The sequence below is a fragment of the Anomaloglossus baeobatrachus genome, chromosome 3, assembly GCF_048569485.1.
Source record: "Anomaloglossus baeobatrachus isolate aAnoBae1 chromosome 3, aAnoBae1.hap1, whole genome shotgun sequence".
Taxonomy (NCBI): Eukaryota; Metazoa; Chordata; class Amphibia; order Anura; family Aromobatidae; genus Anomaloglossus; species Anomaloglossus baeobatrachus.
This window is the reverse complement of record NC_134355.1, coordinates 148,386,602-148,412,907: the sequence shown is the minus strand read 5'-3', so window position 1 is coordinate 148,412,907 and position 26,306 is coordinate 148,386,602. Positions and strand designations below refer to the sequence as shown.

Sequence of the window (26,306 nt, the reverse complement as noted above, 5' to 3'; positions counted from 1 at the left end):
CGGTCAGTGGAAATTCACTGATGTGTGAGCAGACCCATTTATTATAATGGGTCTGCGTATGTCAGTGATTCTGGTACGTATAAAAACTAGCACATATGTACCAGAATCACTGACGTCTGAAACAGGCCTTACACAGATAGAAACCTGTGCAAGAATGTTTAATTAGAAAAACAGTGCCTACAGAATCTGCCTCCAGAGCTTGTTTTAAATAAAAGGTGGCAATTACCAGTGTGAGACATGTAATAGCTAACATTCTGCTCTCCTGTTTACACTGCAGAGGTGTGCATTATTGCAACTAACACAGTACAGCAGAACTGAACTTTGTTTCACTACAATCACATTTGCAGATGCACCCCTCCTCTTTTGCTATCAGCTCAATTGCAGAGCTCTGCATGACAATAACTAACTTATCTTTATCTCTCATGTCACACAACCTGTGTGTGGTGGGAAGGCTATAGGCAGTATAGCAGAGCTGACAGTACTACAAGAGAAAAACTACAAATGCAGATCTGTTTATAATGAGTCAAAGTTCTGCTGTACTTCCCCTGCCTCCTCCACATTGACTACCTGTGAAATGAAAGCTGAAGAAATATTGTTTGAAATCTGGCACAGCTCTGCAGTAGAGCTGACTGCCCTATAAGAGAACAATTGCAACTGCTGATGTGTTTGTAATGAGACAAAGATCAGTCCTGCCAAGTGTAATTACAACTGTCAGTCATTACATGTCTCACACTGGTAACAGCTCCTTTTATTTCAAATAATCTGTGAAGGCAGAATCGTGTCCTGACCATAGATTTTAACAGCTCATTTACATAGTAAGAAAAGCATGGTTTTCTCTGGACTAAAGGGGGCTTTACACGCTACGATATCATTAATGTTTTATCGTCGGGGTCACGTTGTTAGTGACGCACATCCGGCGTCATTAACGGTATCACAGCATGTAACACTTACCAGCGACCTTAAGCGACCTCAAAAATGGTGAAAATTGTTCACCATGGAGAGGTCGTCCCAAAACCAAAAATCAGTAATGGTTGATTATCGATGTGGTTCGTCGCTCCTGCGGCAGCACACATCGCTATGTGTGACACCGCAGGAGCGAGGAATGTCTCCTTACCTACCGCCGGCCGCAATGAGGAAGGAAGTAGGTGGGCGGGATGTTACGTCCCGCTCATCTCCGCCCCTCCGCTTTGATTGGCCGGCCGCTTAGTAGCGTCGCGGTGACGTCGCTGTGATGCCGAACGTCCCTCCCCCTTGAGGGAGGGATTGTTCGGCAGTCACAGCGACGTCGCAGGGCAGGTATGTGCGTGTGACGCTGCCATAGCGATAATGTTCGCTGCGGCAGCGATCACACGAAATCGCATGCACGACGGGGACGGGTGCTTTTGCGTACGATATCGCTAGCAATTGCTAGCAATATCGTAGCATGTAAAGCCCGCTTTAAACATCAGAGTGCAGATATTTTATTCAACTTTCTATGCTTTACATACTGATCACTTAGGAGGGTTGATCCTACTGCCTTTACAATCCTTTACAGACTAGCACTGGAATCTCTGCATTATTGAAGTAGAGGATTTTAATTTATTTATTTTTGCTTAATTTATTTTTAGAATTTTTGAATTAGACGTTCTAAAAGTGAAATTGGCAAAGGATCCAAACATGGACCTATTTGATGAGAAATAGGTCACACCTCAGTTCTATGCTCAGCGCATGCCCATAAAATTAAAAAGTACTGTATAAGATATATTATACTATATATATATATATATATATATATATATATATATATATATTTATATGTATATATATATTTATTTATTTATATATGAATTATGTTTGTTTAAACAGGAATTTAAGGATTGAATATGAACAGCTAAAAGCACAGCAACTGAAACGAGGAATGAGCCCTCCTTCTTCACCTCCTGACTCGTTGGCATCTCTGCAACACACATCCGAGGATGCAGAACTCATTGCTGAAGCAAAACTACTACGACAGCACAAAGGACGACTTGAAGCCAGAATGCAGATTTTAGAAGACCATAACAAGCAGTTGGAGTCCCAGCTTCACCGGTTGCGCCAATTACTGGAGCAGGTATCTCCCAAAGTTTTGATGGTAAACCGAATATTACACTTGCGGTGTCTATGCCCTGTTTGGAGAAACTTCAGTGGAATACAATAGATTTGCCTATATAGTTTCATGCTTCCTACAAAAGTTTATTTATCCTATGGTGTTATAATAGTATTCACCTTATTTTTAGATTTTTCTCTGTTGCTATAGAAACTATTCCATTTTTTTTTCTATTTTGTATATTGAACATTATTAACAAGCATAAGTCATTCAGTCGTATAGTAAAGATTTTTTTTAGTAAATTGTTTTCTATTGCCAGTCTTGCTATATGTATTAAAATTAGTAACTTAATAGCATTTTATAAAGATTTTTCCCTTTCTGATAAATAGCTACTTTAGTAGTTGACATATCACACAAATGTTTTACAGGTTACTGGAAATACAAATTTCCTCCAGCAATCTATGAGAAAAATGAAAGCAAATTGGTCACTATGGGCTTCGCCAATATTTCTTCTGAGTTTTCTGTACAACTGTTTTCATTAAAGTCTCCCAGTGGTTTTCTACAATAACCTCACAAGATGGGATTTTCCAGCAGATTGCTGCATGTCTTCATCATAACAATTAGAAGATAATGCGGCATCTATTTTATCAGTCATTCAGATTAATGCTACCTAAGGCCTCATCCGTATTTTTAACAATTATGACACAACAAATGTTGCCCGTCATCAGTGCCGTTTTTACCATCATCAGCAAGAAAACAAACTGCACACTCACATAGCACTGATATTACATACTGATGCTAGGAAAAAAAGGCATGACACCCACCTGACAGTCTGCAACTTTTCTGGCTGAGAATCTCAGAGATTTTTTATGCGCAGATGTGATCACATCCTAAGGCTAAAGTCACACTTGCGCCATTTCTGTGGTGGCTGCAGGCTGCTATTTTCAGGCTGCGAGGGGCCAAATAACTATGGGGCTTCCTAGCTTGATAATACCAGACCCCAATTGTCTGCTTTACCTTGGCTGATTATTATTATAACTCAGTTTTTGGTTTATTTTTTTTTTCATTTATTTAAAGGGAATCTGTCACCAAGTTTTTGCTACCCCTTCTGAGAGCAGCGTAATGTAGAGTCAGAGATTGTGATTCAAGTGATGTGTTGCTTGCTGGGCTGTTTGCTGTCATTTTGATAAAATCAATGATTTTTCTGCTGAAGATGTAGCAGTTATACAGAGCTCATGAATATGCTGGACTACCTGGCAGCAGGACCAATAGTCTTCTAATGATAATCTACTGATGATTAAACAGTGATTTTATCAAAACTATACTAAGCAGCCCAGTAAGTAAATATCGCTGAAATCAGGATCTCTGCCCCTACATTATGCTGCTTCAGATTAGGTGTTAAAAACCTGGAGACAGATTCCCTTTAAATAATTGAAAAAAAACTGCATGGGATCCCCTCTAATTTTCATAACCAGCCAAGGTAAAGCTGACAGCTTATGGTTGCAGCCCCCAGCTGTCTACTTTACCAGCGCTGGTTATCAAAAATTGTTTCCTTTTGAAGCCCCTTAGCCTTTACTACAACCATTTTACAGCCATTTTACAACACAAAAGTTTGTTTCAACATTGATATACATGGGGTTCGGTGTCCGGGGTCAAGTTTAGGTCCCGAACCAAACTTTTTTTCAAAGTGTAGCCAAAGTGATAATTAGTTCTAGGGCTGTGGGTAGACTAGGAGACACACAGGCACCTAGTCCAGCAGTGATAATCTCCTGCTGATTAAACATTCAATGTATTTAAACAACAGCACATAGGTTAACAAGTGGAACATCGCAAAAATATGTGTCTAAGCCCCTACATATTGCTGCCATAAGATTACAGTAGAAACTTTCTGACAGATCCTATTTAATTCCACAGAGCTCAAAACATCAAGCAGATGATAATCCCCATTGGGTCAGTCACTTGCCATATGGTCTTTTTCTTATAAGTTGACTTGAATTTGGCTTTTAGATGTTATTGGTCATATATATATATATATATATATATATATATATATATATATATATATATATATATATATATACAGACCAAAGGTTTGGACACACCTTCTCATTCAAAGAGTTTTCTTTATGTTCATTACTCGGAAAATTGTAGATTCACATTGAAGGCATCAAATCTATGAATTAAAACATGTGGAATGAAATAGTTAAAAAAGTGTGAAACAACTGAAAATATGTCTTATATTCTAGGTTCTTCAAAGTAGCCACCTTTTGGTTCATTACAGCTTTGCACACTCTTGGCATTCTCTTGATGAGCTTCAAGAGGTAGTCACCAGAAATGGTTTTCCAACAGTCTTGAAGGAGTTCCCAGAGATGCTTAGCACTTGTTGGCCCTTTTGCCTTCACTCTGCGGTCCAGCTCACCCCAAACCATCTCAATTGGGTTCAGGTCTGGTGACTGTGGAGACCAGGTCATCTGGCGTAGCACCCATCACTCTCTTTCTTAGTCAAATAGCCCTTACACAGCCTGGAGGTGTGTGTGGGGTCATTGTCCTGTTGAAAAATAAATGATGGTCCAACTAAACGCAAACCGGATGGAATAGCACACCACTGCAAGATGCTGTGGTAGCCATGCTGGTTCTGTTTGCCTTCAATTTTGAATAAATCCCCAACAGTGTCAGCAGCAAAGCACCCCCACACCATCACACCTCCTCCTCCATGCTTCATGGTGGGAACCAGCCATGTAGAGTCCATCCGTTCACCTTTTCTACAAAGACACAGTAGTTGGATCCAAAGATCTCAAATTTGGACTCATCAGACCAAAGCACAGATTTCCACTGGTCTAATGTCCATTCCTTGTGTTCTTTAGCCCAAACAAGTCTCTTCTGCTTGTTGCCTGTCCTTAGCAGTGGTTTCCTAGCAGCTATTTTACCATGAAGGCCTGCTGCACAAAGTCTCCTCTTAACAGTTGTTCTAGAGATGAGAAGGTGTGTCCAAACTTTTGGTCTGTACATATATATATATATATATATATATATTTTTTTTTTTTTCTTTTCTTAGTAGGGAAGCTGTCAGCTGATTCATGCTACCCGAATCATGGGCAGCCTGCCTCACAAATGTTGCAGCGTTTAAAAGAACACATACTGTGATATGGCTTTTCCATGTAGGAAGAGACCTGAGGACTAGGAAAATGCAACAGGTGGAAGACTATGGGGACCAGCTTCTTGGACTAGTCATGCTATTTGCATCATCCCAGGTTTCAGTGTATGTTTGCTCTGAAACGTTGCAACATTTCGTAGTAAAATATACTTGGCTGCAGTAACAGACCCAGCCTTTGAGGCTGGGTTCACATAATATTTTCTTTTACGGCCAGTGGGTCCATTGGTGCTTTCGTTCGAGCCCCCGTTAAACGGGGCCATTGACTATAATCATGTAGACAGAATCAAAGTTTCTCTGTTCTGCATCATTTTCTGCCATATACACCGATTGGAGATGGGCAGCAAGACGTAGTAGACTGCGTCTTGAGGCCCACCTTGATTTGTGCATCAATTTTGGCCATATATGCTGACATAGCACACTGTGACTCTGTCCGCATCATTACATTCAGGGGCCTGTCTGCACATACACCGTAATCCTGTTTTGCTGGGATTCAGACGTAAGCCCCCACCGAGCCACTGACCATAGGAGAAAGCACTATGTGAACGGAGTCTAATACATGATGTCCCTGGTTTGGGCAGCATGAACCTGGTTCACTTTAAATATGCGCTCCTTAAAGTGTTTTCAGAAATCTTTGCAGAAGAGCAGAAGCTGGTGGAAATACTTGGTATAGCCAGCAGCAACCAATCTGATTTTCTTTTTAATAATTCAGGGCATCATGTGACTGGTTCTTATGGGATCATTACCATATACCTCATACATTTTAATAAATGTCCCCACGGTATGTGTTCTTTCCCATTTGCTAGGTCATCTTCATGTTGACAGCTATACATTAATTTGTAGTTATACTGTGTACTTAATGATTCATTAATTTTCTTACAATTCACAAGGTCAGAGTCCTAGGGGCATGTAAGTCGCTTGTTAGTTTCAATCTTTTCATAATTTCTGTAACCCGTTCCCCAATAATGACTTACACATTTCTACAGTTTATCTTCCCTGCTGTATTATTGCCCTGAGCTACAGGAGACCAAAACATTCGACATGATGAACAGTTTGTTAAAATAGATTTTCTATAGTCCATTGCACCCTTAATGGCTTTCATTCAAGCAGAGATGTGTTATAATATCACATTTTACTAAAAACTTTCTGTTTGGATTCCATTTTGGCTCACTATATGGAGGATTTGCTTTACTATGCTCAGACAGAAGTGTATATCAAGTAAAATCGAATGTTCTGACCTCTAAAGTTGTTTTACCTATTAAGAGAAACATACATAAAATTAAAGTGAATTTGTCACCAGGTTTTTGCTACCACATATAAGAACAGCATGATATAAGGGCAGAGACCCTGATTCCAGAGATGTATCACTTATTGGTCTCATTACTGCAGTTTACATAAAATCCCTGTTTTAGCTGCTGCAGATCTACTACTTCTCTGATCTAATCAGTTCACGTTGAGCTCTGTTCCACACCACTGATTGGCAGCTTTCTACCTATGCACAGTGTACACAGAAGCTGTTGGGAGCATAGTTGGACTACCTAGCACCAGTTTAGTAGTCCTCTAGTGATAATCTCCAGCTGAGAAATCAGAAACTACAAAAAGCAGCACAGTAGATGACACATCGCTTAAATCGGGGTCTCTGCCCCTACATTATGCTCCTCTCAGATTCGGTAGCAAATTCCCGGTGACAGATTCCCTTGAAATGAAAGGCAAATATTCCTTTTACCACCATTTTTAACCCCTTTATGACGCAATAACAATAAAATTTATATTTATACTGCATAGTATAAAATATATACACAAAATGATACCCACTAAGTAATCATAGCCCACCGTGTAAGTTGGAAATTAAGTTGAATATTAACCCCTTAATGACATATATTAACCCCTTCAATTCATGTGATGTACATGTACCTGGATGTGTAGGCATGATAGCTGGGAGACGTCTGATGACCTCTGTGCCTGTCATGATTCTCCTGTGACCGCCGGTCCATGGGACTAATTAAATACAGTGAAAAGTGGGAAAAAAATAAAAAAAGACCCAAGTTCAAATCTCCCCTTTTTTTGCCACATTAAAAATCAAACAATAAAAAAATACACATACCATATATGGGATCACTGCATGTGTAAAAGTCCATTCTATCAAAATATAAAATACACTAATCCGATTGGTAAATGGTGTAATGAGAAAAAAAATCAAAACTCTAAAATTATGTGTTTGTTTGGCCACTGGAGCATTGCAAAAAAATGCAATAAGAAGTGATCAAAAACATCACATCCACCCCAAAATGGTATCAGTGAAAACATCAGCTCAGGGCACAAAAAAATATGCCCTCACCCAGCTCCAGATCCAATAAAATGGAGATATTACTGTTGTCAGAAAACGGTGACACAAGCCAATTATATATATATATATATATATATATATATATACCGTATTTTTCGCTTTATAAGACGCACCTCATTATAAGACGCACCCCCAAATTTGGTGAAGGAATAGAGAATTTTTTAATAAATTGGGTCCGTCTTATAATGCCAGTGTCTGTCTAACAAATCATATAGGGTATATGTCCCTCATAGTCCCCATCCTAAAATTAGCCCCCTTAATCTGGATATGGCCACCTTATATTGAATTTAGCCCCCTTGTGCTGGCACACGTTTCCTAGTGGTGCCACATGTCCCCTATGGCTGGCACACGGCCCACTGTGGCTGCACACATGGCCCCCCCCTGTGGCTGCACACATGGCCCCCCCCTGTGGCTGCACACACGCCCCCCCCCCTGTGGCTGCACACGGCCCCCTCCTGTGGCTGCACACACGGCCCCCCCCCCCTGTGGCTGCACACACCCCCCCCCTGTGGCTGCACACACGGCCCCCCCTGTGGCTGCACACACGCCCCCCCCTGTGGCTGCACACACGGCCCCCCCCCCTATGGCTGCACACACGGCCCCCCCTGTGACTGCACACAGGCTGCTGCTTTTAGTAAAATAAACTCTTTCCTTACCTTCTCAGCACTGTCCTGTCTCGTGACTCCCTCCTCGGGGTTGAGCTCCGGCCTCCTGCATTTCCTGGTTCTCGGCCGGTCATGTGATCGGCACGGCAGAGTGATATCATCTCTGCGTGCCTTATCACAGACAGCAGCAGCAGGAGACCGCAGATCAGTGCTGGAGGTAAGTAAAGCTTTTTTATTTTACTATGGGCAGCAGCACGGGGGCCATAGCTAACACAGGGGGGGCATGTGCGATGAAAGGAGGGTGCAGGCAGATATAATATGCGCGCTGCCCCAGCCCATCGCCGTAGTGCGCTTTCAGCACCTCGGAGATGGACATCGGCTGTGCATATTATATGAGCGGGAGCAGGAGATCAAACGCTGCCGCTCCCAGCTGTCACTTGCCCCCAGCACCGCTCAAGAGCTGCCACCACCTCCCCTGGACTCTGTAGTGTGTGTGTGTATATATATATATATATATATATATATATATACACCCCCCCCCGTATATTCGGATTATAAGACGTACCCCCTACTTTCCCCCAAAATTTGACGCAGTCTTATAAAGCGAAAAATACGGTATATGTTTTTTACAAATGTCTGAAAAAAAATTCACTTCCTAAATAAAAAAAAGCTGTACATGTTTGGTGTTTGCATACTCATACTAACCTGGAGAATCATAAGCGGGCTTTACACACTGCGACATCGCTAGCATTTGCTGGCGATGTCGAGCGCAATAACACCCGCCCTCGTCGTACGGCCGATATGTGGTGATCGCTGCTGTAGCGAACATTATCGCTACCGCAGCGTCACACGCACATATCAGCTCGTCGACGTCGCTGTGACCGGCGATCTGCTTCCTTACTAAGGGGGTGGTTCGTTCAGCGTCACAGCGACGTCACAGCAGCGTCACTGAACCGCCGCCCAATAGAAAAGGAGGGGAGGAGATGAGCGGCCGGAACATTCCGCCCACCTCCTTCCTTCCTCCTTTTCCAGTGGACGGAGGTAAGGTGATGGTTGTCGCTCCTGCGGTGTCACACACAGCAATGCCTGGTGCTGCAGAAGCGACGAACCACTTCGCCACTGAGCTGAGCAGAAAATGATATTTTGTTTCAGGACGACCTCTCCGCGGCAAACGATTTTGACCGCTTTTGCGATCGTGTAAGGTCGCTCATAAGTGTCACACACTGCGATCTCGTTAATGAAGCCGGATGTGCATCACAAACACCGTGACCCCGACGATAATTCATTAACGATATCGTAGCGTGTAAAGCCCGCTATATTGTCAGTCAATTTAACCGTATAGAAAACATGATAAATTTAAAAAAAAAATGTGGAATTCCATTTTTTCTTGCAATTTCACCGCAATTTGTAGTTTTCTCTATTTTCCAGTACTCTATTTTCCAGTACAGTAAAAGGAACGGTGTCATGCAAAGTGCATCTCGTCCTGCAAAAAATAAGCCCTCGTATGGCAATATTGACGGAAAAGTAAAACAGTAATGGCTTTTGGAAGAAGGAGAGGAAAAAACTAAAATGAAAAATAGCCATGGCATGATGGGGTTAACCCCTGTACTACCACCATAGGCTCTAGGTTTTATTTACTATAGGCAGTGTTGGAGACTAAAGGATTACTAATGTAAAAAATGAATATAATGAAGTGTAGAAGGGGAAGTTTTACCATCATTTTTTTGTGCTCTTATTCCTTTACTATAGCAGGTTTGCCTCTACTGCTCAATTGTAGACTGTTGTCAGAGTTGCAGTATATTAATGCTCTTATATATATTTAAATTTACGATAGATTTTATTGTTACATTTGTCCTACTTTTGCATATATTGTTTCAGTCTCAAGCAGATTACTTTAAATTTATGGGGTTTTTTTTTTTCAGCCGGAGTCAGAATCCAGGGTTAATGGAGTCTCTTTGTTGGTGTCGCAGCAGCCGCCAGCACCAAGATATTCGGCTGACCATCATTACAGCTTACAGTTTCAGCAGACAGGTGGGAAGCAGGTTTACTAGAGTGATTTATTTCCCGCACATAAACAGCAGCTGTTGTCACCAGGACCAAAACGCTTACAGGTTTTCTAATTGAGTTGGACTTTCTGGAGATGAAAGCCGGTCTTTTTCAACGTTCTCTTGGAGCGCCTTTAAGTTAACATGTATTTAGCTCGATATAGAGAATGTTGTAATAGCTATTTACATTAAGGCTTGCCCCTCATAGTACAGGCGCTCCACCTGTGGCATAGTTAGAGCCCTATGAGCCTTGGTGCAAAATATGGACTTGGGCACCCACCAACAGTTTTATCAGATATATGAGTGTCTGTGGCATTCTTGATCCCCCATTAAAATAAAATAAGACTATAGATAAAATACATAATTCTCATAAAAACATGACAATAAGAGAAAAAAAACGTATAAATGACGATAGTCATACAGTTACTAATTAACAAATATCACCATATTGTTACTGAATAAGGCTATGTGCGCACGTTGCGTACAGTTCACTGCAGAAATTTCTGCAGCGATCTGAAGAGCACATGTAACTGCATGTATTTGCGCAACGTGCGCACATAGCCTTAGTCCGCTAAACAAATAAAAAATAAAACAATAGTAAACCACATGAAGGGTATAAAAACCACCACACAATGTGTGGATTACATAGTAACTGAATAATAAACCATACGGATCATTATAAAGAAAAAACACAGTATTAAAGAGGACCTCTCGCCATTATTTAGTAATGTAAATTGGCTGTAATAGCGCTGTAAAATTGATTACATTGATCCCTTTGGTGAAGAAATTCACTTTGTTGTTCTTCTTTAATCACAATTTGAACTTTTCTGCTAATTAGATTTTGACGCACATGGACTGTACACTGGGTCTTCTCCTCCCTGTCTGTGATTCCCCTGGACTTCTGCCTGCCTCCGGTGTGTGAGTGATCAGCCTCCTCTGTTTGAAGTCTCATCAGTGACCAGTCTTTCAAAGACTAGAGGCAGGCAGAGGGTGTGAGGAATCACAGATATGGAAAAGACCCAGTGTACATTCCTGGCCCTTGGCACCGAAATCTAATTAGCAGAAAGCCTCAAATGGTGTTTAGAGAAGAACAACAATGTGATTTCTTCAGCACCATTACAGCCATGTTCTAGTTTTCTAATATTGACATAAGTGGTGGTGAGCACACGGGAGGTCTTACATCAAGTCTACAGCACGATGTACGTGGAGTATGTAGTAAAGAATTCCCTCTGTTCCCTCAATGAGCCCATTCACAGTAAACTTTTTAAAAGCAGTAGATCTGTATATTGTATATTGTACAGTATATGGTAAATCCAGTTACTTCTCTTTTTCTCCGGTGCAGACGGCTGTGACTTTTTCGAGCCAGGACTTGTCTCTGCAGAAAGTAACTCAGTCAACTATGACTGATCATTTATGCAGCACCCTCCACACTTTTTCTCCCACTTTTACAATTCTCCAAATGAAGAAGATAGGTGCAAAGTACTGCCCTGGTGTCCTGCATAGTAATAGCACCTTCCTTTTGTACTCTCTATAACAACCATAAAAATAATATATATATTACAGTAGTAATGTCTTCTTTTATGCCCTTCACTGTGGGCCAAATACAATATTAATGTTTATATCTCCTTTTGTGGCTCCTGTGCAATCTTAAAATGTATCTTTGCGCCCACATTCAGTAGTAATTTCTTCCTTTCTTCTCAAATACAACATTATTGCCCCCACCCAGTGGCAATAATAGACTAGTAATATACACCACTACTGTAACAGCTTCCATTTTTTATGCCTCAATATAGGTATAATACCCCATATTGTAGCTCCATAAATTAGTAATGTATGAGCAGCCACAATGAGGAATATTATTTATGACCCCCATTGAGAAGTAATAGTGTCCACAATTCTGGCCCCATATAGTAATAATGTCCCCTAATTGGCCTAGTAATGTCCCCCAATTGGTTCCATACAGTAATAACGTCCCCCAAAAGGCCCCATACAGTAATAACATTCCCATTTGGCCTCATACAGTAATATTGTCTCCCAATTGGCCCCATACAGTAACAGCATCCCCCAATTGGCTCCAAATAGTAACATCCCCCAATTTTCTTACTACAGTAATTTTATCCCCTATTTGCTACCATAAACCAGTAATATATGTTCCTCATTCTGACCCCCCTACGTTATTAATGTCACCCTTCCTGTAAAAATGTCCCCCATCCTGTAAATATGTTCTCTATCTTGTAATAATGTCCATTCTGGCCACCATCCTGTAATAATGTCCTCTCTCCTGCTCCTATTCTGTAATAATGCTCCACATCCTGTAATAATATCCTCTGTCCTGGACCCTATCTTGTAATAATGTTCCTCATCTTGTAATAATGTCCCTTATCCTGTTATAATGTTCAATGTCCAGCACCCATCCTGTAATAATTTACCCCGTGCTGGCCTCTTTCTATAATAATATATCTCATCCTGTAATATGTCCCCCATTCTGTAATATTGTCCCCCATGCCGATGCTCTTCTGCAACACATTAAAAAATCTTTTTACCTTTCCCCCTTTCGCAACCAGCAATATCCTCTTCCTCCATAGCTAATGCAGGAGGACAGGTGTCTAAGGACTCACATTCGGCTGAAAACACTGCTGACGTCAGCAGGCTCCATACCCTTTGTGTCTGGTTGCGCCCTCTGTGCCAAATAATTTTGAGCTGAGGACCCCAGCACTGAAAGGCTATTTTCTAGCGAGGTGTTTTTATGGCCCTTACAGTGTGTTTGTTTTTGTATTTGCAGCATTCAGTGGTGCGTGTAAATTCCTAAACTTTGGTAATAAATCTTATTAGAGCAAGGCAACATCTTTCTCACCTTCTATTAGCCGGTAATTTCCTTTATTTCCCTGCCTACAGGCTTCCTACAAACCTTCTTGGTCACCAATAAATTAATCTAGTTTGAAACATATAGAGAATAGGGGTTATGTGCCTGACTTTTCTCACTCAGTGTTTCAGATGGGAAGGGAGCAACAGGGGGAATATTCTAATTGCTAACAGACATGAATCCATACTTTCCATCACACCGGGAAGAGCCTGCCCTCTCAGCAAGCACGGAGAGAGAAAATGTGCATTCACAGGATGGAAGCAAAGGGAAGGAATATTCTTAAAATTTGCAAAGATATATACATTTCCACTACATCTAATGTTCTGTGAAATGAACTTTGGAGAGATACATTGAAGCAAACTATCAGAGAGATTTATGCATTTGCTTATGTATTTAGCTTACAGAGAAATACCTGGACTGGATCCAATTGTATCCACTTCCCAACTGTGAGCAGGGCCGGTCTTGTGCATGTAAACTAGATTATTCTCTATATGCACAGCAAGTATTGAGTTATACTATAGGAGGTTGTATAAGACGGATTTCCACTGATTGATGCCTCCAATCTATGCCACTGTGTAAGTATATAGTGGGATCTGTTTTCTAAGGGCTCCCATGGAAACCCCATTGATAGCATTATCTGGATAGAGTAGTGTAGATGACTGCACTTTTCTATCCAGAAGACATAAACTATGTTGCTCTCTTTATGCCCCACAAACTTAAGGTACCGTCACACTAAGCGACGCTCCAGCGATCCCACCAGCAACCTAACCTGGCAGGGATCGCTGGAGCATCGCTACACAGGTTGCTGGTGAGCTGTCACACAGGCAGATCTCACCAGCAACCAGTGACCAGCCCCCAGCCCCCAGCCAGCAGCGACGCGTGGAAGCATGCTGCGCTTGGTAACTAAGGTAAATATCGGGTAACCAACCCGATATTTACCTTGGTTACCAGCGCACACTGCTTAGCGCTGGCTCCCTGCACACCTAGCCACAGTACACATCGGGTTAATTACCCGATGTGTACTCTGCTACGTGTGCAGGCAGCAGGGAACCGGCTTCTGTGGACGCTGGTAACCACGGTAAACATCGGGTAACCAAGAAGCCCTTACCTTGGTTACCCGATACTTACCTTCGTTACCAGCGTCCGCCGCTCTCACACTGCCAGTGCCGGCTATCAGTGTACATACACAGTATATACACCCTTAAGCAAGAGGCACCACTAACCAAACATTACCATAAAGAGAAAGGAAATCTCCAAAGAAGTCAGAGAAAAGTACAAGTCAAGGTTAGGTTCTAAAAAAAAACTATACCGATCTCTAATGATCCCCCGAAGCACCCTCAAATCCATTATCATCAAAGGAAATAACAAAGTACCACAACATACCTGCCAAGAGAGGGTTGCCCACCAAAACCCTCAGCCCGGGCAAGGAGGGCATTAATCAGAGAGGCAGCACAGAGACCAAAGTTAACCCATTAAAAGCCGCAGAGTTCTCAAGGAGATCCTGGAGTATCTGTCCATATGACCACAATAAGCCATACACTACACTCCATAGAGCTGGCCTTTATAGAAGAGTGGCCAGAAAAAAGCCTTTACTTAAACCTAAACATTGGAAGGCTCGTTTAAATTTTGCCAAGAGACATGGGAGAGTCCTCCAGTGTATAGAGGAAAGTGCAGTGGTCAGATGAGACCAAAATGTAACTTTTTGGCCATCAAGGTAAACCCTACGTCTGATGCCAAACCAACACAGCTCTTCACCCCAAGAACACCATCCCCACAGTGACAAATGAGCTAATCAACAGGAAGTGAGAGCTGCAGCTGACACTCCCTTTCTGTTGATTACTCCTGTGTCCGAAGGCATGGAGACAGAAGCTGATGCTAATTGGACACAATGTCACTTAAGCTCCGGGAACATATCCCCAGCACGCCTGGAATGGCGGCAACCGCAGAGATGAGTATAGGCTTTTTTGTACGGTAGCTCAATGGTTAGAACTGCAGTCTTGCAGCGCTGGGGTCTTGGGTTCGAATCCCACTAAGGACAACATCTGCAAGGAGTTTGTAAGTTCTCCCCGTGTTTGCGTGGGTTTCCTCCAGGTAATTCAGTTTCTTCCCACACTTCAAAGACATACAGATAGGGAATTTAGATTGTGCGCCCCAATGGGGACAGTGTTCCTGATGTATGTAAAGCATTGCGGAATATGTTAGCGCTATATAAAAATAAAGATTTATTTATTTTACCTAAAGGAAACGTGGAATGAGGAGGGGATATCCTAGTAGTGGACAACCCCTTTAATTTTATTAGCTTTATATAGGAAACATGATTGGTCCTCGAGCAATGTCTATAGACTTCATGGATTGATATTAGGATATTCCAAAGGATTGTATACTGCTGTTTATGTGAAGCTTATCAAATTTGCACATGGAAAAAGTCAATGATCATCTCAATATCTTACAACATTAAAGTAAAATATAGAAATGAAGGTAAAATATTTTCTGATGTTTTACTGATCATTTTTCTCTGCCCAGAATGAATACAAATGGCCCTCTTCTGTTTTCTATTGTGTACTCCTCCATTCTCGAGTGAGTTATTACAGATTATTCTGCAGTGAAGTGGAGCTAAGCAATTGATTGCACAGACATTTCTTGCCCACCACTCTCGAGATCTAAATATTGTCACTAAGCTCGATAGAATAATTTTAATTTTCCTCCGAGCAGCAATTATGAAGTCTGTGCTGGAATGAATCTCATTGTGGATATTAGCCATGCATAGCAGACATTTCATTATTAACATAGCAAACCACTGGAACCCTGATAGACTTCAGTTTAAGGTTTTTTTTACATTTCATTTTTGACTCTTTTTGCCTTGATTCACAGATGGCGTGCTGTCCCCACCGCATAACACTAGCACAGACCTAACCGATGTGATGGAGCAAATAAACAGCACATTTCCACTCAGCAGCTGTAAGTGTTATACTTCATATATATCAGATGTAGCATTGTGAATAAAATCCTGTTTTATCATTATGTTCCCATGTAATGGGGGAAAATCTCAAAGCAACTATTCCTATACTCTGAGATTCACAAAATCGGAAATCTAACGTATACATTATCTTGTTTAGGGCAGATTCAGCATAATATGAGTTCTGATCCAGACCCAACCACAGATCTAATGTCTTGTACTATCAGGATCATAGATCCCTATGGTGCTATTTATTTGAGTCCGATAATAAGGGAGACCAGAATTTGTCAATGGAATACTGGGCCAAAAATGCAGAAGAAAGATTTGGTCATAAACGAGGACACAATTTTTACCTCTTTTGCACATGTAGAATGTAGTAACTTTTTTTATTTGTCGGGTTACTTAATCTTTGTTATCATTTTTAGGCCTATTTTTATAAACTGTTTTTATTGAAAATATTATTGGAGGTAAATTATTCAAAAGAAGTTTAATTTTTTATTTTTATATTTTTTATTTTATATTGGTAATTATATATATATATTATAATAGTGTCAATATGAGTTTCCTTACTTACGTAGTTACACCCACAAAATATAGCTGTTCTGTTTTGACATTATAAGCTTAAAAAATTCGCCTTATGCAATACAGATTATGGAATTGTCACAATAGCATCTAAACTGGTGCAAAGTTTGGGTTCTTTTTTTGTTTTAGTTGTGTGATGTATAATGCTTATATATTTGTATTTTTTATAGGTAGATTTTTTAATGTCTCTCAGATGGTCATGAGACCAATGTTGACATTTACACTTTACATTAATGATGGAGTTTTCAAAAGTGCCACTAAAAGTCAATGATTGAGGTTTTGTTAAATACACAATTACACATAAGACAAAATTTACATACATTTTTAAAGGAAACCTGTCAGCTGATTCATGCTGAACAAAACATGGGCAGTATGAATCAGAATCCAGCTGCACAAGAGAGGTCATTAGTCCGGCGCCACCCTAGCCGGCTTCTCCCTCCACCACTCTTATCTGTAAATCAGCTGGACAGGAACAGGAAGAAGCCAGACAGTGGCGGCACAGGACTAGTCTTGTTCCCTATAGTTCTTGACTGACTCTTCAAACCATACGTACTAGCATTTCAGAGAAAAATATATTTGACTGCAATTGTGCTGCAATGCTCTGATTCATGTTGCCCATGGTTCGGGCAGTATGAAGTAGCTGACGGGTTCCTTTTAAAGTCACCAAAGGTATGTTATAGGCCAGTCACAAGTAAGTTTATTGGTCATGTGATTTTTTTTTTCTCATCGTAGGGCTTCTCACAAATAAAGATCAGATTCCCAAAAACTATTTTGCCATAAAGTGCAGCTGTATAACAGACAAGATGAATACGAGAATTCATAGAATTCACGCAGAATCTAACACGATAACTCAAATGATCCTGTGCCACCAATAAATCAAAGACATTATGGAAGGAATATATCTAGAAGTTCACATAGACATCAATACACAAGTGCTATGATAGTCTAGGATAAATTGCAACAATATAGCTAATAACCTGGACCAGCCCCAGTGAAGTAAAAAATTGTTTTTTCCAAAAGTGCTTTAGCAATCAGAATAAATACTTATTAATGTGATATCCATGTAATGGCAATGTACAATGAATGGGAGGCTCCCACCAAAGCCACATGTTAGTCAGTATTGAAATCACATGTGATGTGTATTTTTAATTAGAGTATTAATTTGCCTCAGTTACAAGTAAAGCAGCCCGGGACCAAACGTGATGGCCAGGTGCTGTAATGATGTGACTGCAAAATAGCGAGGGATAGAGGGCTACTATACTGTCTCTCATGCTAGTGGACCCTAGGCTATCCCTGTCCTCAGAGTTACCCCTAAATGTGGAGATGCCTGAGTCTCGGGCCTGGCTATACCCCTGACCAGAGCTAATTTGTCTTCCTATCCCTCAAGGAGGGAAGGGGCAGGAGTGTGATGGAAACACAGATTTAAACAGACAAGGAAAAAAACAAAACTCAGACACAGTGCAAACTCACAAGAATAAACCATAAGAAACTAGGGAGAAAAGCAAGAGAAGTAACCCAGTAACAAAAGGACAACTAGGGTTAACACCACAATCGGTCACAGTAAGGCTATGTGCCCACGGGAGATTAAACCTGCGGATTTATCTGCGGAAAATGCGCTGATTTTCTGGATTTTCCAGATAAGTCCGCAGGTTTCAGCATGTACAGACACTCCCCATGTTATCCTAAGGGACATGGGGAGTGCTGTGTCCATACTGCGGATATGTGCGGCTGCGGAACATGCTGCGGATGTCCCGCAGCCACACGTAATTGCATGTCAATTATTTCTGTGGAATTACCTGCGGAAATCCAGGCTCTTCACTATGGAGATAGAGGCCGGGACTTCCGCAGGTAAGTCGCACGAATGCCCGCAGGTTTACCACAGCAAATTCCGCTGTACTACCGCAGCTAAAAATAGCTGCGGATTCCGGCGAGCAGCTGTGGGAAACCTGCGGATGTACCTGCGGATATATCCACAGGTACAAACTCCCGTGGGCACATAACCTAATAATGCACAACAACCACCCGTAAGTTTGGATCACTCCACCTCTCCAGACTAGAATAAAAAAGCTTTAGCTGGCACTAAAGGAACTGTGATTAAACAGGAAAAGAAAAAAAATGGATCCGCACCAAAGATTAGGTATAAAAATAGAAAAAAAAAAATATTTGATACATTTAAAAAATGGCATCTCAAGATGTAACAACATTGCATTTCGGACATTAAAAAACATTCTTAATTATAGGTGAATGATTCACACTGCCATGACAGTCGGCGATGCTTGCAAAACCTCCTTTTGAGAGGTGCAGTGGAGGTCATTATGTTCTAAAAATGGTACAGAAGTGACTAAACAAATGCTGCCGAGAGTGCATTGTACATTTTTGTTGCATGATCGTAACTGTAAATTAAGGGGTAATATAAAACAAACTTAGTATGTCAAGAAGAAATGTCCTGAGACATTTTCTACTGAAATGCACTTAACCAGCCCAGAGACATTGAAAGTCATCTCCTGCTCCCAAGTCTCCTTCCCAACTTTTTCCAACAAACTAACAAACCATAAAGGTCTAAAACAAAGTCTTAAGTGAAGTTTGAAAAGCTGTAAAAAAAAAAAACCTGACAGCCGTGACATTGAAAAATGAAGCTCAATAATATCATATCTCCGGAGTAGAGATGACAAGGCAGGTTTGTGCTCTGAAATTTCTCAATAATAAGCGAGCGAAGAATAATATACTGTGCATCAGTGTGTTTATTAAAAAATACAAAATAAATATGAATACCTCCCATATTGCATTTCATTAGATGTGGCTGGCAGATCCACAGAGAAAACGAAGAGCTAACTTTTCAAATGATGCCTTGTCGTAGATTACTCTGTATTGGAGATTATTGTGCTTGTTTGTGCTTGTTTCGAGACAACTGCCCTTATCTATTGTCTCTCCTGACAGGATGGATGACTTTTTTTTCCATAGATTTCTGCACAGGTCGCTGGGGTAAAGAGAATGAGATGGAGATATGCTGCGCAATGAATAGTATTTATTCAATAGGAGCCTTTAAACACACATAGTGACAAAAATACCAAATTTTCTTCTGTTATCCGGTGCTGTGCAGGCTGGCAGGCTTTCTCTTGAGAGATGTTAGAGGGCAACACAATGTGTCTACCTGTTTCAGTGAATATAAATCTGCTTATATTATTTAATGGATGAGTGGCTCAGCAGATAAAGTACTTTACTTTTCACAACAGGCTTTTAACATTTGAATTTAACTTTTAGATTCTCTTGCCGCTATGTAAAACTATTGGCTTTCTACACAGTCATACAAATTGATTCTTTTGTCTTTGAGTCACACATGACTTGTGTTTGCATTTCTGACACAATATTACCTTCAGGTACAGATATTTACAGCCAGGGACATTCTTTTGCTTTATAGCATAAGACTTGTTGACACTATTGATGAAACCAGACTGGCATTAAAATGGTGGGTTTCAAAAGTAATATTTCTCCAAAGCCTTTGTAGTTCTGGGAGTTTAGCACCTACCTGCCAAATTGGAGCAATCCGAAAGAACGGCAAATAAAAAGTGCTGTATACCACCAGGCAATGTTTCCTAAGTAGCTATAGTCAGGGCCGGATTAAGGTTGGTGGGGGCCCCTGGGCAGAAAATCTGGTGGGGGCCCCATAAATGTTAACATTTTTAGCCATAACAGTAGAGCACGAACTGTAGCATTTAGATATAAATCCAATGAACAGGTATCTTATCCTGTTCTGCCACATTCAGATTTACAGTACTACAATACAGACACAGTCCAGGATCACTCACAGCCGTCACTTATACACACAGTACAATACAGATACAGTCCAGGATCACTCACAGCCGTCACTTATACACACAGTACAATACAGATACAGTCCAGGATAACTCACAGCCGTCACTTATACACACAGTACAATACAGACACAGTCCAGGATCACTCACAGCCGTCACTTATACACAGTACAATACAGACACAGTCCAGGATCACTCACAGCCGTCACTTATACACACAGTACAATACAGACACAGTCCAGGATCACTCACAGCCGTCACTTATACACAGTACAATACAGACACAGTCCAGGATCACTCACAGCCGTCACTTATACTCAGTACAATACAGACACAGTCCAGGATCACTCACAGCCGTCCCTTATACACACAGTACAATACAGACACAGTCCAGGATCACTCACATCCGTCACTTATACACAGTACAATACAGATACAGTCCAGGATCACTCACAGCAGTCACTTATACACACAGTACAATACAGACACAGTCCAGGATCACTCACAGCAGTCACTTATACACACAGTACAATACAGATACAGTCCAGGATCACTCACAGCAGTCACTTATACACACAGTACAATACAGATACAGTCCAGGATCACTCACAGCCGTCACTTATACACAGTACAATACAGATACAGTCCAGGATCACTCACAGCCGTCACTTATACACACAGTACAATACAGATACAGTCCAGGATCACTCACAGCAGTCACTTATACATACAGTACAATACAGACACAGTCCAGGATCACTCACAGCCGTCACTTATACACACAGTACAATACAGATACAGTCCAGGATAACTCACAGCCGTCACTTATACACACAGTACAATACAGATACAGTCCAGGATCACTCACAGCCGTCACTTATACACACAGTACAATACAGATACAGTCCAGGATCACTCACAGCCGTCACTTATACACAGAAAGTAGACTTACTCACATATTTTTAATTGATTCCAATGTTAAGGCAGCCAGGGACGGCTCCAGGTTTTTGTGGTCCCCGGTTGAGTCTCAGTGGGCCTCATCCACATGCAGACATGCACATGCACATGCACATACACATACAGTCATACGTACATATACATATTTGAAGACAAATTCACAAAAATACATTTAAACAGACAAATATATGCACAGTCATATACGCTGACATACATTCAGACACAGACGCATTACAGGTGTTAATATGGAGAAGTCACGAGCAGCCTCACTCACCTCCCCCGCTTGTTTTCAGCTCCTCCAGGACATATGGCTGTGTTGCATGATGGCCATCACTAACTGACATGACTGCACACCGTGCACACTGACACAGCACTGCTGTATATACATCACAGGAGGGGCTGGGGCCTACAATTTATACATTACAGGAGGGGCAGGGGGCATAGACATTACTGGGGGGGGCATAGACGTTACTGGAATGTCAAACAGCTCTGGTGGCATACACATTACTGGGATGGGTGGCTTAGCGCTCTGGGGGACCCATATAGTTCTGGGGTGCCGCATAGACTGCTCTGATTCATATATACACACACACAGCTCTGCTTCACACACACACACACACACACAGCTCTGCTTCACACCACACATCTTTCTTCAGCTCTGCTTCACACACACACACGCAGCTCTGCTTCACACACACACACAGCTTTGCTTCACACCACACATCTTTCTTCAGCTCTGCTTCACACACACACACACACAGCTCTGCTTCACACACACACACAGCTCTGCTTCACACCACACATCTTTCTTCAGCTCTGCTTCACACACACAGCTCTGCTTCTCACACACACAGCTCTGCTTCACACACACACACACACACAGCTCTGCTTCACATACACACAGCTCTGCTTCACACCACACATCTTTCTTCAGCTCTGCTTCACACACACACACAGCTCTGCTTCTCATACACACAGCTCTGCTTCACACCACACATCTTTCTTCAGCTCTGCTTCACACACACACAGCTCTGCTTCACACACACACACAGCTCTGCTTCTCACACACACAGCTCTGCTTCACACCACACATCTTTCTTCAGCTCTGCTTCACACACACAGCTCTGCTTCTCACACACACAGCTCTGCTTCACACCACACATCTTTCTTCAGCTCTGCTTCACACACACAGCTCTGCTTCTCACACACACAGCTCTGCTTCACACACACACACACACACACACAGCTCTGCTTCACACACACACAGCTCTGCTTCACACCACACATCTGTCTTCAGCTCTGCTTCACACAAACACACAGCTCTGCTTCTCATACACACAGCTCTGCTTCACACCACACATCTTTCTTCAGCTCTGCTTCACACACACACACAGCTCTGCTTCACACACACACAGCTCTGCTTCTCACACACAGCTCTGCTTCACACCACACATCTTTCTTCAGCTCTGCTTCACACACACAGCTCTGCTTCTCACACACACAGCTCTGCTTCACACACACACACACACACAGCTCTGCTTCACACACAGACAGCTCTGCTTCACACCACACATCTTTCTTCAGCTCTGCTTCACACACACACAGCTCTGCTTCTCACACACACAGCTCTGCTTCACACCACGCATCTTTCTTCAGCTCTGCTTCACACACACACAGCTCTGCTTCTCACACACACAGCTCTGCTTCACACACACACAGCTCTGCTTCACACACACACAGCTCTGCTTCACACACACATCTTTCTTCAGCTCTGCTTCACACACACAGCTCTGCTTCTCGCACACACAGCTCTGCTTCACACACACACACACACACACAGCTCTGCTTCACACACACACACAGCTCTGCTTCACACCACACATCTTTCTTCAGCTCTGCTTCACACACACACCCACACAGCTCTGCTTTTCACACACACATATCTCTGCTTCACACACACACAGCTCTGCTTCACACACACACACACACACACACACACACAGCTCTGCTTCACACCACACATCTTTCTTCAGCTCTGCTTCACACACACACACACACACACAGCTCTGCTTCACACACACACACACACACAGCTCTGTTTCACACCACACATCTTTCTTCAGCTCTGCTTCACACACACACACACACACACACAGCTCTGCTTCACACACACACACACGGCTCTGCTTCACACACACACAGCTCTGCTTCACACACACAGCTCTGCTTCTCACACACACACAGCTCTGCTTCTCACACACAAACAGCTCTGCTTCTCACACACACACACAGCTCTGCATCACACCACACATCTTTCTTCAGCTCTGCTTCACACACAGACACACACACACACAGCTCTGCTTCACACACACACTCACACACAGCTCTGCTTCACACCACACATCTTTCTTCAGCTCTGCTTCACACACACACACACAGACACACACAGCTCTGCTTCACACACACACACACACAACTCTGCTTCACACCACACATCTTTCTTCAGCTCTGCTTCACACACACACACACGCACAGCTCTGCTTCACACACACAAACAGCTCTGCTTCTCACACACACACAGCTCTGCTTCTCACACACAAACAGCTCTGCTTCTCACACACACACACAGCTCTGCATCACACCACACATCTTTCTTCAGCTCTGCTTCACACACAGACACACACACACACAGCTCTGCTTCACACACACACTCACACACAGCTCTGCTTCACACCACACATCTTTCTTCAGCTCTGCTTCACACACACACACACAGACACACACAGCTCTGCTTCACACACACACGGCTCTGCTTCACACACACACAGCTCTGCTTCACACACACACAGCTCTGCTTCACACACACACACAGCTCTGCTTCACACACACAGCTTTGCTTCTCACACACACCGCTCTGCTTCTCACACACAAACAGCTCTGCTTCTCACACACTCACACACACACAGCTTTGCATCACACCACACATCTTTCTTCAGCTCTGCTTCACACACACACACAGCTCTGCTTCTCACACACACACACACACACACACACACAGCTCTGTATCACACCACACATCTTTCTTCAGCTCTGCTTCACACACACACACACACACAGCTCTACTTCTCACACACTCACACACACACACACACACACACACAGCTCTGCATCACACCACACATCTTTCTTCAGCTCTGCCCCTACCTGCTCTGATGCCATCCTCCTGCTGCTCCGGTATAGGCCGCCATCCTCCTGCTGCTCCGGTATAGGCCGCCATCCTCCTGCTGCTCCGGTATAGGCCGCCATCCTCCTGCTGCTCCGGTATAGGCCGCCATCCTCCTGCTGCTGTTTCGGTGCCACGGCCATCCTACTGCTCTGGTTAGTCTCCTCTCCTGGGCGCGGCGTGGGTCTTCTCCACGGCCGCGCGCGTGGGTCTTCTCCTCCGCGGCCGCGCGCGTGGGTCTTCTCCTCCGCGGCCGCGCGCGTGGGTCTTCTCCTCCGCGGCCGCGCGCATGGGTCTTCTCCTCCGCGGCCGCGCGCGTGGGTCTTCTCCTCCGCGGCCGCGCGCGTAGGTCTTCTCCTCCGCGGCGTCCTGCTGTGACATCCGCAGCATTGGACGCCGCAGCAGAGCAGGGAGCAGGCACACCTCTGACCCCGGAAGTACAGGCGACGGTACTTCCGAGGTCAATCAGCGTCCTGCGCCCGCAGTTTGTTTTTGCGTCTTAGAGACGCAGATACAAATAAATGTAGGTGCTCCCCCCCCTCCGCAAAACACAGCTGATTTAGACTGTCTTTACGGAGGGGGAGCGGGTGTGAAGAAAAGAAAAAAAATTGCTGATGGGTGGCAAGTATGGCCCTGGTGGTGGGGGCCTCCTTGGAAGCTCTTTTGGTGGGGGCCCCGGGGCTGAAGCCCCTCCTGCCCCGCCTATAATCCGGCCCTGGCTATAGTTATAACCAGGTCTGGTTGTCCAGGGCAGAAAAAGAGTTAATGTTACAGTCCAAATGTCTAGTGGGCTACTCACTCCTCTAGGCTCCAGTGTTGACGTTGTAGACAGAAGGCTGAGATTGTGAATAGACTGACAGATTCCATCTCTTACCAGCAGATATTCAATCCTATCTTTGACAAAGACTACTTCCTACTGTTCCCCCTTTCTCACAGACTACGTCTCATGCCCTCTTCTATTACATAAGCTGATACTAATGCACCCCTCTGATACATAGAGTGATTCCTCTCCTATGGACAGCTCCCCATGCACCCATTCTCCAACATGCTTCTGATGGTTCATCATAACACTGAGTGTCCATCATGTTGCCATCTCTTTTACAAACTGCTTACTATGTTCCTCTTGACTGACTGCTCTCAATACCCCTTGGGTTAAGCAGACTAACCTATGGTTCACCATCTCTATCTCCACTTGCTCCCTTCTACACAGCCTGCTCCCTTCTCCACATGGGCTCTTCCCCTTTCGCACATAATCCTCATTACCTCCTCACACTGGTCATACAGATGATTTCAAGAAGAAATATCTAATAAGCACCAAAGGTATTAGAAGTTTATCAAAATGGAGGGAGAAAACATCAAGGTGCTGTTAGTCTGTAAAAAATTGTCCTATTCATCAAGGTGTTTACACTTTAATAAATTGCTCAAAAATATTGGGAGATTTGACATCTACATGCCAGGCGGGACCAGCAATGCCAATATGGGCGTAGCATGGGCAGGATGGGATGTGGCTACCCCGTCCATCAAATTCATGACATGTTATGCTGCTATGGTGGTGTAACTTACTCCACAAATACTGCAGTCCCTCTACACCTTTGATGGTGGCTTACACCAGTTAATAGAGGCGCCTAATTCACTAAGTTGCGTGAACCTCTTAATGAATTAGGCACATTATACTCCAACATGCTCGTGAGCGATGCCAG

General features: G+C 42.9%; 1 protein-coding gene across 8 annotated transcripts in view; it reads left to right on the top strand.

Annotated features, from left to right (window-relative positions):
- Positions 1-26,306, top strand: part of UTRN (utrophin) — a 1,025,654-nt gene that overhangs the window by 990,288 nt on the left and 9,060 nt on the right. For 5 of the 8 annotated variants that reach the window (XM_075339520.1, XM_075339517.1, XM_075339515.1 and 2 more), the window contains 3 exons: positions 1,846-2,089; positions 10,091-10,199; positions 15,948-16,034. In XM_075339520.1, coding sequence (XP_075195635.1) covers positions 1,846-2,089; positions 10,091-10,199; positions 15,948-16,034 — 440 coding nt within the window. Of the gene's footprint in view, positions 1-1,845; positions 2,111-10,090; positions 10,200-15,947; positions 16,035-26,306 lie in introns of all 8 variants that reach the window. The other 3 variants (XM_075339516.1, XM_075339513.1, XM_075339519.1) reach the window with 1 other exon arrangement.